The sequence below is a fragment of the Momordica charantia genome (assembly GCF_013281855.1).
Source record: "Momordica charantia cultivar OHB3-1 chromosome 3 unlocalized genomic scaffold, Mcharantia_2.0 BLBB01000003.1, whole genome shotgun sequence".
In the NCBI taxonomy this organism is placed as follows: domain Eukaryota; kingdom Viridiplantae; phylum Streptophyta; class Magnoliopsida; order Cucurbitales; family Cucurbitaceae; genus Momordica; species Momordica charantia.
The window spans coordinates 23,692,506-23,707,157 of record NW_028275161.1 but is presented as its reverse complement, the minus strand read 5'-3'; the positions used below and the strand labels follow the sequence as shown (position 1 = coordinate 23,707,157).

Genomic DNA, 14,652 nt, shown 5'->3' with positions numbered 1-14,652 from the left:
CATACGGGTAGGTTGGTGAATGATTATTTGATGTTCAACTTTAAATTTCAATTACTTAATTGACTATTGAAATTTCTCTCCAAGATTTGTGAAGAAGATCAAAACACTTGTCAAGAATCCCTATTAAAAAAAAAAAAAAAAGGACACCGGAAAGAGAATTAGAGATTGGAAAAAAAAGTAATAATTAAATGATATAATTCTGAAATATAAAATCTTTAAAAGATGTAAAAATGTTAAACCTATGAATAAAAATAAACATAATAAATGTGTTTATCCAGATTAATGAGTTCTGTATGTATTTTCTTCTTAAATTAAAAATTGGCATTGATTCCTCCCACCCCCAAGAATTGAAAAACGTAGAAATAGTAATGTTAGATTGGAGATGCACTTTTTTTTAGTATCTACTTTTTCTTTCCTTTTTACAAACCATTGCTCCCTGTAGCTATACAAACAGTTGAAAGGAAAGGAAAACCTCAACGTCTCATAAAAACAAATAAAATAAAATCTAATCCGGTGCAGACTCGACAGGAAAAATAACAAAAAGAGAAACATTACAGACTCAACAGGTTGTTTGTAATCCGAAGGTTCTGATGGCGTCGGCGTCGGCGTCGGCTTTCCTTTTGGGAAGAGAAAGGGAAGATATGGTTTTGGCAGACACCACTTTGTTCACCAGAAGCTTCCACATTGCATCGTGTTTTCTTTTCTCTTGCTGCATCCTTACTTTGAACTGCCTGTCATACCAATACCAATACCAATAATTCCAATTCCAAAGTTAAAATTTATAATTCAGAAGTAGGTCCCCACTCCCCACTCCGCCAACAACCACTTTACCCATCCCATAAATCATTGACTAAAACACGCCAAAGTGAAAACGGAAATTTGGTCATTCGCCTTTTGGAAAAGGTGTCAGCCGAAGACTTTTTTCCTTTTTGTTTTTGAAAAGCGCCGTGGTCTGTAGACTTTCTGAATCCTAGACACCCACGGGCCACGGCCACGGCCACCATATTTGATTGGAAAAATAAACATCGTGGAAAGCGTTTGTTTCCATCAATTCCCAATTTGTAAATTAAATTTAATAATGCAATGATAAAAAAGAAAGTTTAATTCTGGAGGGGGTGGTTTTGAGTTTGGGTATACCTGCAAAGGGGGACTTTGCAAGAATCGGATTGGTCGCAGATGGAGGCATGCAGCCGTAGAAGCTGCCACATCCGTTTGCAGCGCCAGCATGATCCTCCTTCCTGGACTCTGTTCCGACACGTCGCGAAGTGCTTGATCAGAAGCTGAACGCCACGACACGTCGAGAATTTGGAACACGGCTTCTTTGTGGGCTCCACGTCGTGCGGCCCAACTTCTGTGCACCCTTCCTTGCAGATGTGCTCCAGGCACTCCATGGCGTCGCTTAGCTGAAGGTACAGCCTCTGCTCCTTCCTCTGCCTTCTACACCTCTTCTTCCTCTGCACGGAATTTCACAATTTAAATTAATAATTGATGCGGTGAACCAAAAGAACAAGAGAGGCAGTGGAATCAGGAATGTATACCAATTCGGATTCATCCATGAATTGCAGAATCTGAAGCTCCAGCCAAGGGTCATGCTCTTGCAGGAATTTCCAGCCCTCCGTTTTCTCCACGGCCTTGAAGTGGCTCGACACCATCTTCATACAGCTAAGGGACAGATCCGGTGCGTCGCACATTCTTGCGAGTTGGAGTATGTCGACGACGCTATCAATCGTCAACTGTCGAGCCAATTGCTTGCTGCATCGCTGCTTCAAATGTGGAACCAGGTAGACATGCGAGAGCGCCAATAGATGGATTCCGTACTTTCGGAGATATTCCTCAGGGCACCTGTTGGAAACACGCCGACAATTTAGACTCACTCCGCCTACCAACATTGACAAAATCAAATTTAGACTATTCTAATTTAGATATTTTTTTTTACCTGGAGGTGTAGAGGAATTGGACAAACGAAACGACTGCCTCGCACGGAACGCCGAGAATCGGAATCACTTTCTCGGAGCTCCGGTGCTTTCGCGGTTGGTCGATGATGTTTTCCAGAACCGCCGAAACCGATGCCTAAAATTGAAATCGATTCGAAAATAAAGAAAATCAGATCCTTCTATCGATTGAAGGAAATTACAGACGATAAAATTAAAAAGGAAGTTGCGAATTTGAGGAACCCTAATCCACGAGGTTTAATCGCAATCAACAGACATTTTAAGTCAAGATGAGATTTAAAAGAGAAAAAAAAAGGAAGAAGAGAGATCCGACGGAGTACCAGAATGGTGGAGTGCGCAGGAATTCGAAGTCCACCGGACGTAACGATATGGATGTCCGGGTCCGGCAGCTCGTGGAACTGTGGTTTCCGATCTTTGGCGGCGGCGGCGAGAGAATGGGGGTGAACTTGGTAGGGAACATGAACTGCTTCCATGAGGGTGATGGAGAGAGAGAGAGAAAAAGAGAAGGAGAAGATTTAGGATGTGGATGTGGGTGGCTCCATTGCACATTGACTATATATAGACGGCGGTGGGTGGACAGAGAATTTGAAGTGGAGTGCTCCACGAAGACGAAGACGAAGACGAAGCAGCCAGTCACGTGAGAAACACGCGCTCCTCGTTACGCGTTAGCGTAAATTGGTCGGTCCCATCCGGCCAGGCGGTCTCGCATCGATATTACAACATATGTTAAATATTTGAATTTTCGCAATAAACAAAATTATTTTAATTTTTGAAGGGGAGAATTCCATTTCTTTTCTTGCAAAGGAGGAGAATTCCATTTCGATCCAAATCCAACTAACCTCAACACGTTAATTTTTTTGCCAACCGTCAAATTCCAAATTCCCCACCTTTTTTTTTTCCTTTTCTTTTCAAAACTAATAAAACAGATTATAAACTTTCGTGTTAATATTGTTTACAAAATGAAATGTCGTTCGTTCTATCTTTTCGGTAAATAAAGGTTAGATAAATAGCCGTCTAATCCTATTTGAAAAACATGATAAAGTATTTTGTTTAATAGGTGAAATATACTATTTTATCATTTTTACTTGTATAATAAATATCAAAAAATAAATGTAACATAAAATTTTAAATACTTGATTTGAAAAATTAATTTTATTTATTTTTTCATAGAAAATGAAAGAACAATAAACCATAAACATTACAAAATGTAATTATGTTTTTGTTAATTGAAAAAGTGAAAATGAAAAAAAAAAGAAACAAAAATCATTTTGTCTGTTAATTGAAAAAGTGAAAATAAAAAAGAAACAAAATCATTATCAACTGTAAAATAATAAATCTAAAAGTGACATTTTAAAATATTATATACCAAAACAAATGCATTAGATTTACATATTTATATAAAAGCAATCCACGAAAAGTTTTTACACCCCATTAAAGAAAGGAAAAGAAATAAGAAGTTGTGTTTACTCCTTCAACCGATAACGATAGATGCGGAGAAATGTTAAATGCAAACAAAAACTCTAGAATAATCCACGTAGGCCCTACCTTTTCGGAATATAAGCAAATATCTTTTACAAGGAAGGGGTGTTCTTTTGGTCCTACGTGGAACGGATAAACCAACTCATGCTGTAAGGAAAAGGCCATGTATGCTAAAATGACCTTTGGGGTTCAGAAGAAGCACTTAATTTCCGTCCCAGGTGTACCCTCATGTTGATCCCTTTTCCACCTCACGCACATAACCTCTGCCACATGGGCATCCCACTTGGACAATAACATTCTTTAATTCCAATTTGCAATCAAAGAAATTATTAATGAAATAAAAGAATGGATTAATATGATGCCTTTTGACGACATGCTGGAGTTACATATATTAAAATAAAGATTAATGCGTTTATAGTTTATTTATAAGGTGGGTGGGATTTCTTTAGACCTTTTATGTTCATAAATCATAAGAAATAGTCCACATGTAATTAATATTTATTTCTTCGTTTGTCGAATTACCGTCATTTGTTAATACCACTTCAATCAAATATACATTTTTTCATCTTCAACAAAAAATGTCAATAAAGTTGCAATTATTATTTTTTATGTTGCTTTTCATATTTTATTGTATATAGCATCATATATTATTATAGATATCTAGAAACTGATATAGAGGAGAGTGGGCTTCTTTCGTCCAAATGAAGGACCACTCATTAGGCCCATATGGGTGGAGATTTTTGATTGCCATCCCAGGGCAGCTTAGTTGATTTTTTTTTTGAATGGTAACCCAAGAATTTAATAAAATCAGAGGAGGAACACAGAAGTTGCCATTTTCCAAGACTAAAAATGCTTCAAAAAATTAAGAACAACTCTTTCTCTTCCTAAATTTCTACTCAATTTAAGTTTTATATCTCACCACCTCTTTTTCTACCCTGCCACCTCTTTTTAACCGAATAATTTTTAAATTTTGAAGGCATCTCTTGCACAATAAAGCTGTATATTTCAGTTATACCAAGCTATATACAAATTATATCCATTCAAATCCTAGCATGAAAAAAACTATAACAAACATCCGTTTCAAAAATAGATATTAAGCATGGCATAACATTATATTGTTCAATCATAGTATATTAAGCATAAGCATAACTATTATATTGTTCATTCATAGTAGAAGGAAACCGTTGAGTCTAAAAATAACAAAATCCAGTACCTTGGAACACCATATTGATGGGAAAGTAGATGATAGATAATATTATAAAACTATATTTCATTAACACTTACTTCTTGGGGAGTGATAGCCTACGTAAAAGCACCTCTACTTCTTTTATACCATCAAAGACTTGAGCCTGAAAAGTTGTGGTTGGATCGTCGGGGGGAGTTCCACTCGGCTTTGCCGTGAACGTAAGATAACAAAGCAAACCGGCCACAATCGAAGCATTCACCTTCACGTATTCTACAACCTCAAAACTTGTATCCTACACACAAAGAACAAAACATTTTATCATAACTATCGCATAAACTTTAGAAGGAGAAGCACAGATCTAGTACATTACATTTTGTTCATCCTACTGTTTAATGGCTAGGTTTCCAGCTTGAACAATGTGTTAATTCCTTCCATGGTTCTACATAGAGCAAAGGGTCAATTCTACCGATTGCATGAGAGTTGGGAAAATACGGAACATCAAAACCTGCATTGCATTAAATGGGAGGGTTATAACATCCAATAAAAAGAAGGAAACAAGAAAAATGGCGGGAAAATTTTCAAATGAAAACTTCGCTCTCTCCATCAAAGCAACCTAAATAAATCCTTACTTGATAATTAAATCAAAGGTTACGTTAGAATAATGTGCTGACAAAATAAAATAAATAGTTTGTAAGAAACTATGGAGTTGTGCTATGCTTACACAGTCAAACAAATTTATAACCAAATAAAAACAAAGTACTACGTACTACACTTAAACTTGGCACGTAACTACAGCACAGCAGCAAATTAGGAAAGGAAGAATTTCATAGATATTTAAGGTGATACAATTATTGAGAGTTGAGAGAAAGTAGTAGAAGGCAGGAAAGATGATTGGAAAGGAAAGATGATTGGAAAGGAAAATGAGTCTCCTTCCTCATGAGACATTATAATCATAATGAGTAGTCATATGATCTCATTTCGTCTTTTTTAACTAAGAAAAATTCAGGTACTGTGTGTATCTTTATTTACTCTGTCTTTATTCTGTCCAACGCATCTTTTCTTTAGTCTGTCTATACGCTTATTTACCCTATATTAGATAGAGATTATCTTTCACCATAGTAAAAACTAAGTAATGAAATGATGCAAACAAATCACTCATTATAGTGTAAGTAAACTATTTTCAATACCACGTAAGTATTATTATATACGACGTATGAATAAGAAAATACCTTAGCTTCATCCTCGTCCAGGTGCTTCACCACGTTTCTAGTTTGTCATTACCTTTATTTGTAACTTTTTTTGTATGTTTTTTTTTATCGATTACGTTTTTTTTTGGCAAGAATGAGACGGTTTGTGAGTTTGATATTAATTTTTGTGTCTCCAATCTAGCTACCCCTCCATAGTTTTAAAAACAGTATTTGATTTTTCAATCTTATTTTTTCTACTCATTTTCCACTTTTATTTACGTTTTATTAGGCGATATATTTTTTCATATTTTTCTACATTATATATATATATATATATTTTCAAATCATTCATTTAACCGATTTTATTTTTGAAATTTTGAAATTTCTAAATCTAGATTTAATTTTTGAAAATTTTGAACTTTAATTCACTATTTTATTTCCTAAAATCAAGCCATAGCAAAAAGTTGTTTCAAGGGTATTTTTGCCACAAAATTTAAGGGATAATGGTAGGATAATTTAGCTATTTTGGTGGGAGGGTATATTTGACCATATGAAGTATAACTATTTGATAGTCATTTTTGTGATATTGGATACTTTTGGCCATTTTTGAAGTAGAGTTATTTAATATAGTCATTCCTCTAGTTGCCCATAATATCATTTCCTCTAGCCAATGTCCAAATTTCAAGCCCATAAATAAGGAGAGTTTTAAGAATATGAATAAACAAATTTAAAAACTAACAAAATAATAATTTCTTTTTAATCAATACATAAACATTAATATTATTGGGGTGAGAATGCATTCTCATTTTCTATCCTAGCAGGACATGGTATGTTTATAATTTACTCTCTCACACAATGTCTATATGGAACATGAAAGATAAAGCTTTTAGAGGACCAGAACATAAGTAATTAACTATACCATCATCATTAGAGTTTTATATAATTGAAGAAGAGGAGGTTACAGAAGAATGTTACAAAAGAATTAAACGAAACGAGGGAGGAAATGGAAGAATCCTCGGTAAAATCTCCTATGCAAATGCCCTTCTTTTTCTATAAGAATTTGGAGGAATTTCTCCAATATATTACAGTCCAATGAGATGTATAGTTCAATCATACTAAGCTATATATCTCGCTCTCTTCAATCACTTCCATTATTATTAACTAAGTCTAATAGCTGCCACAAAACAATAAAAGCTAATTTCATACCAACTCTTACAGGAGATTTCAGCTTGGTAAAAAGTTACATTACAAGCATGAGGAATGCAATGCAATATTTATGCTAAGATTTTTTTCGGTGTAGACCAAAGCATACTGTTTCCATAGACAATGCAACTCCATAATTTCTTTCAAGATGACATTTGATAAAATACCTGAACCGATAGGAAGTGGGTATTGCAGATCTAGGCTTGTTCAAATATTGTCAAGGACAAACGTCCACGTATGGGACAGCACCGTCGGAGGTCTAGGGGTTGTGAATTCGAGCCGGGTCTCGGTAGATGTTGTTGGGGGTTGTTTCTGTGTTGTTCGTGGCTGTCTCCGCAGGTCATCTGAGGGGAAAGCTCGTCGCAGCTTCGTTGTTGTCGCAGTAACGAGTTGTCGGCATAGATCTAGTTGGGGTGGGAGAGGAAAGGCGGCTGGGTGTGAGTTGAGAGAGATCGAAGAGCGACGTTGAAAGATGTGGTAGGAGCTGGGAAGGCAGAATGTTTAGGAAGTGTACAATTTTTAAGTTAGGGTTAAAAATGTGCACCTTTTAATGTCAGGCTCTGCCCGCCATTAAAAGTAGAATTATTTTATTTTATCTTGTCGGATGTTGTTTCCTCTATGGTTTTTTTATCCGACATTATTTCATCCGTGTATATTTTTTGTCCGAAATTAAAACCTAGATTTCTACCGGTGAAAATAATAATAATAATAATTTTGGCGGCTGAAGCTAATTTACACTTCCCGGGAATAAGAAGCTTCCAAAAAGCCAAGAAGAAGGAAGGGGGACAATAGTGAATCAATGATCTGTCTGCCATGAACGAACGCAGATTGTTGGGGGACAATAGTGAATGGTAGGACTGTTTTGAGTCGACCTGCAAGAACCTTCGCCAAAATTTTGTACACACCGGTTGTTAAGCTTATGAGCCTGAACTCCAACATTTTTTTTGGTTTGACATTCTTTGGAACGGAGGCTATATGAATTTCATTCAAGACACGGTTCACTATTCCATTTCTAAAAAAATCCTGGAACAAATTAAAAAAAATTAGGTTTGAAAGTGTTCCAAGACTTTTTAAAGAATTCTACGGTGAAACCATCCGGCGTTGGAGCTTTGTTTGACCTGAGCTCTTCAAACTTTGTAAAATTTCGGACTCTGCAAAGAGAAATTGACTCAATTGACCTGAAAAAGTTTCCATTTTGCTCAAATGACCTAAATTATAAAAATTGACTCAACTGACCCAGTTTTAACTTTTCTGACATTTCAGAGAGTCTGCAATTACGAATATACCCCCAAATGAATTGAACCACAACAAATCTGGCACAGAATCACCTAGGTTGGTGTAATTAAAACCATGGGCGAGTTCCACTTGATTCATGGCCATGAATTTATTAAAATACCACCAACTTAATAATTCCCCACCAAATTTTTGTACTATCATTTATTATATACCCACACATTCTCACCGAGTGTAGAGAATAAAAGTATGTTTCAGTCCGTATTGTCCAGAAGCACATCTTTCACGTGGTTTTGAAGAACTTCCATACCTTTTCCAACGTTTTTCACATCTTGAATCCATTAAAGGAAGTCAATTTTTCATCTCTGACACCTTGAACGAGGTTAGTTTTTTATTGGTTCATAATATTGTTTTCGATTCATCTAGAATATGATGTATTTAGTTGGAGTAAATGGAATTTCTGAATTTTTGTTAGTATTTTTGTGGGTAAAAGAAGTTATGTAAGTCAATGATTCATGACCGTGTTTATTCGTTTAATGGCCGTGGTCAATGGTTTTATGATTAACGGCCGTGGTTTTAGGTCGATTGCATACAGATAACCTTGATCGACTGACGACCATGGTCCATTTTATAAACCTGAAATACAAATACATTATTCAGCAAGGCAGAACCCAAACAAAGAAAGGAACAGATGAAAGGAATGGATGAAAACCCAAACATAGAAAGGAACAGATGAAAACCCAAAAACAACATAATCTGTCCAAATTCATGGGCTTACCATGGCCTAGGTAGTGCAAATTCAAGAAGGATATTGATTCTGTCAAATTTCAAGATCACGACCATGGCTGTGGTACGACCGTGAATTTGGACAGAACCAATGCCGTGATACTATTTTTCATGGTCGTGGTCAAGCAATCATTTTAACCACGGCCAAAAACCACGCCCATGAAATTTGCGTTGAACCACAGCCGTTAACGCGCCCATTAAACTTTCATTTTTCCACTGTAGAAAACCCACACAACGATAACAAACGCAGCAGAAAACGTTCAGCCTACACAAACCCATGCAAACACAACTGAAAACAGAAACCCCGAAGCCCTAAATCAAAATTTCAACCACAAACGCAAATCATAAACAAAAAACGCCGATTTCGAGCCCTACAAGTACCGAAAATACTAAATAGGCTGCCATGGAAGGAATTAATGGACGAATAACGAAAAAAATCGCAAATATAAGTAAAAAAAAAAATTATTTTCTTGCCATAAAAGGGACGCAAATACGAAATAAAATGTTCTAACCTCGAAGTTTCGGATATGGGAAGCGATTTGGAGCACGATATTGACTAGTAGAGAGTGAAACAGAGGAAATTGAGGGAGTGTAAATCGAATGGGTGAAAACGAAAACGAAAACGGAAGAATAGAAAAGAAGATGGAATGAGAGATACGAACAGTTTGAGTTTGAACTGAGGGGTATAATGGTCATTAAATTAACGGCCGTGGTACTCTTTTTCACGGTCGTGGTCAAGCAAACAATTTAACCACGGTCCAACCTAGTCCATTAGTTGTCTTTCATGAACACCACGGTCGTGGTACTAGTTTTCACGGCCGTGGTCAAGCATTCATTTTAACCACGGTCCAACCTAGCCCAAAGCAAAAAATTCGTGTTACTTTTTTACTAACCAAGGTCAAACTAACAATAACCACGGTCGAACCTCCCCATTAATTTCCTTTCGTGTTAATTCGTTTGCGACTCCACTTACATTCCAGATTGAGGTTAAAATAGTAATTTAATCCTTGAATATTCTATTCAAAATATTAAATTGGGTCAGTTGAGTCAAATTTTTTAACTGAGGTTAGTTGAACAAACAACAAACTTTTTTAGGTTATCCATGCCAATTTTCCCTCTGCAAAGGGTTTAATGAACTCAGCGGCTTGCTCCTCTGATAAGGGAGACCAAGAGACATTAGATACCATCACTCAAGCTTTACCTCCCCCTGGTAAAGATTTTTAAAAAACCAATTGCTTCTGCTTCTTCCATTTGATGGTCCGTAGTAAGGCTATTTCCAGCTTGATCAGTGATCTCTGAGATAAAGTTTTGACGTTTACGAGCAGTGCAAACCTTGTGAAAGATTTGTAAGCCCCAATTTCTGCAAGGATGACATTGTTACCTCTGGCACGTTGATCGGGTAGCAATTTAAATTCTTTCTTCTCGATGGCCATAGCCCAACGGAGGACCTCTCTCTCTCTCTCACTCTCACTCTTCGATACATCTGAAAAAAAATCAAAAGAACAATTTTAGAAAATATAATTTGGAATTTCCTTTTATCACCATTTATAATTGGTTAATGGAATTGAGAACTCGCAAACATTGGAATTTCGATCTGCCAATTGTTTGGGCGATCAGTTTGTTGGTCTCTATGATATTGGTTCTTCCATATGCGGCGGCTGTGGTTGCTTTAGCCTACTTCGTTTGCTATTGCTTATTGATTTATTGTGTGTGGCATATGGATATTCCATTTTTAATTTCCAAATACAAATTAAATATACCTTCCGGGAAAAATTAAAATTGTTGCATTTTTGTTCTTACAACTCTCTCTTTCTCAATTCCATTTTATCATTTCATAATTTATGTAGCTTTGAATGGAATGGTTTCCTTTCCAAATAATATATATATATAGAGGTTAAACGAAAGCACTTCAATTTCGATATATCAAAGCTAAATGGGTAATAGGTGTATGAGTATGAGAGAGTAGTTCCAGTAATTAACTAGGCAAGACCTCTTTTTTCTGTGTTCCATCAAAACTTCCCTCCTATGAATCCTTTAATTTCTCATGGATCATAATCTGATCTTACAGTCTTTTAATTGTTAAATGAAATTTAATCATTGATTACGTGCCACACACCCTTAATTATGTTATAATTGCATTTTTATTGGTTAAATTGATATTTATGACCATTGTATCAATAATATAAATTAAATTAGTTAAATATATCTAATCCATTAACATAATCATTTGAATTCTAAGTGAGGTTAAAACTCTAGATATCAACATAAATACTAAACATTAGTAGCTAGCTTTGCACATAAGTATATTAAAATCATGGTTCCACATCATAGTGTTTGAAAGATTAAAATTGAAAGATTAAAATTGAAATACTAATAGAGTTGAGATAAATGGTAGATTGTTGGTGGTACTCTACTTCAACTAGAAGTAGAGGGTTCTGGCCTGCATAGTTCTACATCAAAATGGCCAATAGGAAGACCACGCAACACTCGAGCTTGGAGTGTTTTGGTGGGAGAGTTTGGAGGCGATCCCATTTGCTTGACTTCAAAAGTGAGGTAGTACATTATACCAACAACAGCTTTATTAGTTGCCTTCACCATCTTTACAAATTCAAAACTTGTACCCTACATTCATAATAAATATGATCAAAACTACATATCAAAGTTGAAAACATACAAATTATAATGGGAAGATAATGGGAAGATAATGAATACATTTTGTTGATTGAAATAGTCAACAGCTTTGTCTTTGTCTGCGCATTCTTGAAGCTCTTCCGAATGTAATCGACTCCCAGTTATAGTCTCAATACGACCACAAGCATAAGAATCGGGAAAAGAGGGCATGTCAAAACCCTGTATTCATGCATACAAATAAAAATATGAAGACAAACAAATAAACTAAGGTGATATAGTAATATAATGAAAAGAAGGATAAAAAACCTCAGTTTTCTTCAAGGCAATATAGTATTCTATCTCCTCTTCTAAGGTCATCTCACGGGGTTCATTACCAAAATAAGCATCATCATGGATGGTCATCTCACGGGGTTCATCACCAAAATCATCATCATCATCGCTGAGTTGGGGTGAATTTGAAGAAGCCATCAACGCTGCCTGTATTTTCTTTTTCTTAAAATAAGCGTCAGAAGAAAACCCAAATCCAATTCTGCTACCAAACGAAGAGCAAATATATTCCTAAAACTGTATCAATGATGTTTTAGACATTTGTTAACAATCAGAGACAGGCGAACTCAAAATAATTTATTGATAATTAGCAATTACAAGAGAGAACAAAAAAAGGGTAATTCAAGTCTAACTGAAGTGAAGAAGTCGTGGAAGGAGAGAGTAAAAAATACAACAACCATTGACAAGTGAGAGAACAAAAATAGGTAATTCAAGTCTAACAGAAGTGAAGAAATCGTGGAAGGACAGAGTACGAAATACAACAACCATTGAGAATTGATCCAACAAGACCCCTAAATTGCGACAACAAATTTGGAAGAGAGAGGGGAAGGTTTCGTGTGGTTACCTCTTGAGAAAAACCCTAATCCAAGTTACAGACTTCTGTAAACGGCTGATTCGAAGGGAGGCTCCTTTGTCTTCTTGAGGTGAGGTCGGATCCTTTAAATAGAAGAAATTACAAACTTAAAATATATAATTTTGAATTTTGAGACAAAATAAAAAATATATAATACATTTGAGGCAAAATATGGTAAGTGTTATAAATTTCATTTTGAATTTCCAACTTACCATTTACGATATGATATTTTAAAAATATTTATTTTGTGATATTAATATTTTTGGGATCCGGTGGGGAATTTACCTCAATGAGCCCATTAGTTGGGGAAAGAGAGGAAATTCTGGAAGGCAATAAAGGAGGAGTCAATGAGGAAAATAAAAACATTGAAATTAGGCCGTTAAGTCCTGGGGAAGATTTTAATTTGGAGAAATTGCAGCAAATTAAAGGAAAATTGAAACTATTGATTTGGAGGGTCCCAAGGAACTTAACGTTGGGGTGAGTATGGAATAATGAAAATAGTAATTAATACACCCTCATTCCAAAAATATTACCACGATAAAAAGGCCGAGATTTGTTATTGTTACAGTAAAAAGGTGGAATCAGTAATAAACTGCCATCATTAGGGTTTTTTTTTTCTTTTGTTTTAATTGAACAAGAGGGTGGAAGATAATTCAATGAAATGAAGAGGCATTTATGAGGATCTTAGATTCTTAAGGGATAAAATCTCCTCTGCAAATGCAATGAAATCCCAAAATTCTTGGTTTAATCCAACTTTCGTTACTAATTTTTTTCAATGAATATATAGAAAGAAAGAGACAAAACTTTAGCTATCCTAACTTTTTATATTCTAACTTTTGTATTTAACTCTTTATTTTTACTCAATAATTAATTACTCTTTTGATGATTCAATCATTAATGAAAAGATTAATTAACCGTTCTTCTGATGATTCAATAATTAAATTTCTTCGGATCCTGCCTTTTATATATAGTATAGATGAGTCACTGTTAATAACATTATTTCCTAAATATTGACATCTTTTAAGCTAATTGGACCAACCATGACAACTTTGCACAATGTTTAGGGACACTTTAAGAGGGATGCAATTTAACCATACAAACGGTATTTGGTAGTAATTGACACCAACTCCTCCTTTTGAAGTTGAAGCGGCTCAAACTACTATATCCCAATTTGTTCTACTTAAAAAAATAAATATAATTTAATTTTATAAAACCTTTGATTATTATTATAATTATTATCATTATTTTGAAGAAAGCCCCTAGTTATTATTAGATAATTGAAAATTTTCTTTGGACATAAACATTACAAGAATGTTAATGTCCAAAAGAAGTTTAGAAGATTTGATAATGATAACGTTTTAGAAGATTTAATCAGATAATTGAAGCAAACTTTGAACAACTAAAATCTTAGAAACTATATTGAAACTGGATAAAACTTAATCTACAACGTGTTGGAAGTGCAACCCAACACTTGATTATCAAATCAATTATTTTTTTTCTCCTTAGTATTTGAAACAGATAGAAAATCAAAATATCAGACGAAAATTGTATTTTGTATCAAATGCATTTATACAAATTTGAGATCATACCATATTGCAATTTCGTTTGGATATGCAAAACACTCAACAACCATATGTTTGAGTAATAAAAGGACAAAGTAAAGTATTTCATCAATTTCTGTCCCATATCTTCTTTCTCTCAATCGTGATACATTGCAAAAGAATTAAAACTTGTGCAAATTTGACGCAGAAATATGAATGTTTTGCTCTGTAAATTCTAACATCAATCTTACTAATTAGTATCGAAGTCACAATTTAAAATTGCCTATTTCAAAGGCTATTTCTCTTGTTACCCCAAAATAGAAGCTTTTTATTCAACCCCATCTCTTCCCCCTTCAGTCTCCCTCTCAAATTCATCAAACAAAGGCCCGCAGCCCACTAGATTATATGCCAACCAAAACCCAAAACAACTTGATGCCCTTTCACCAAAACCCACCGAGACTTTTAAAGCAATTCAAATCAACAAGTCCATTGCCCAAAGCCCTTTAACAAGCACCAACTCTCAAGAATTCAGCCTAATAATTGACCTCCCATT

The 14,652-nt window shown here is 35.0% G+C and overlaps 2 protein-coding genes across 3 annotated transcripts; both read right to left on the bottom strand.

Moving 5' to 3' along the window:
* Positions 1-371: 371 nt before the first annotated feature.
* Positions 372-2,589, bottom strand: LOC111009077 (BTB/POZ and TAZ domain-containing protein 1). Its single transcript, XM_022282015.2, has 5 exons — positions 2,273-2,589; positions 1,937-2,070; positions 1,539-1,842; positions 1,138-1,454; positions 372-731 (listed from the first exon to the last, which is right to left on the bottom strand). The coding sequence occupies exons 1-5, from the start codon at positions 2,423-2,425 to the stop codon at positions 560-562; spliced, it is 1,080 nt and encodes a 359-aa protein (XP_022137707.1). The 5' UTR covers positions 2,426-2,589; the 3' UTR covers positions 372-559.
* An 8,727-nt stretch (positions 2,590-11,316) lies between these two features.
* Positions 11,317-12,657, bottom strand: LOC111008952 (uncharacterized). Of its 2 annotated transcripts, none has more exons than XM_022281835.2 (4): positions 12,550-12,657; positions 11,964-12,143; positions 11,739-11,876; positions 11,317-11,648 (listed from the first exon to the last, which is right to left on the bottom strand). In XM_022281835.2, exons 2-4 carry the CDS (start codon positions 12,123-12,125, stop codon positions 11,442-11,444), a joined length of 507 nt encoding a protein of 168 aa, XP_022137527.1. In that variant the 5' UTR covers positions 12,126-12,143; positions 12,550-12,657; the 3' UTR covers positions 11,317-11,441. The 2 variants fall into 2 exon arrangements, with proteins under 2 accessions (XP_022137527.1, XP_022137526.1); XM_022281834.2 differs by having other exon boundaries at positions 11,964-12,134; positions 12,550-12,636.
* Positions 12,658-14,652: the final 1,995 nt, after the last annotated feature.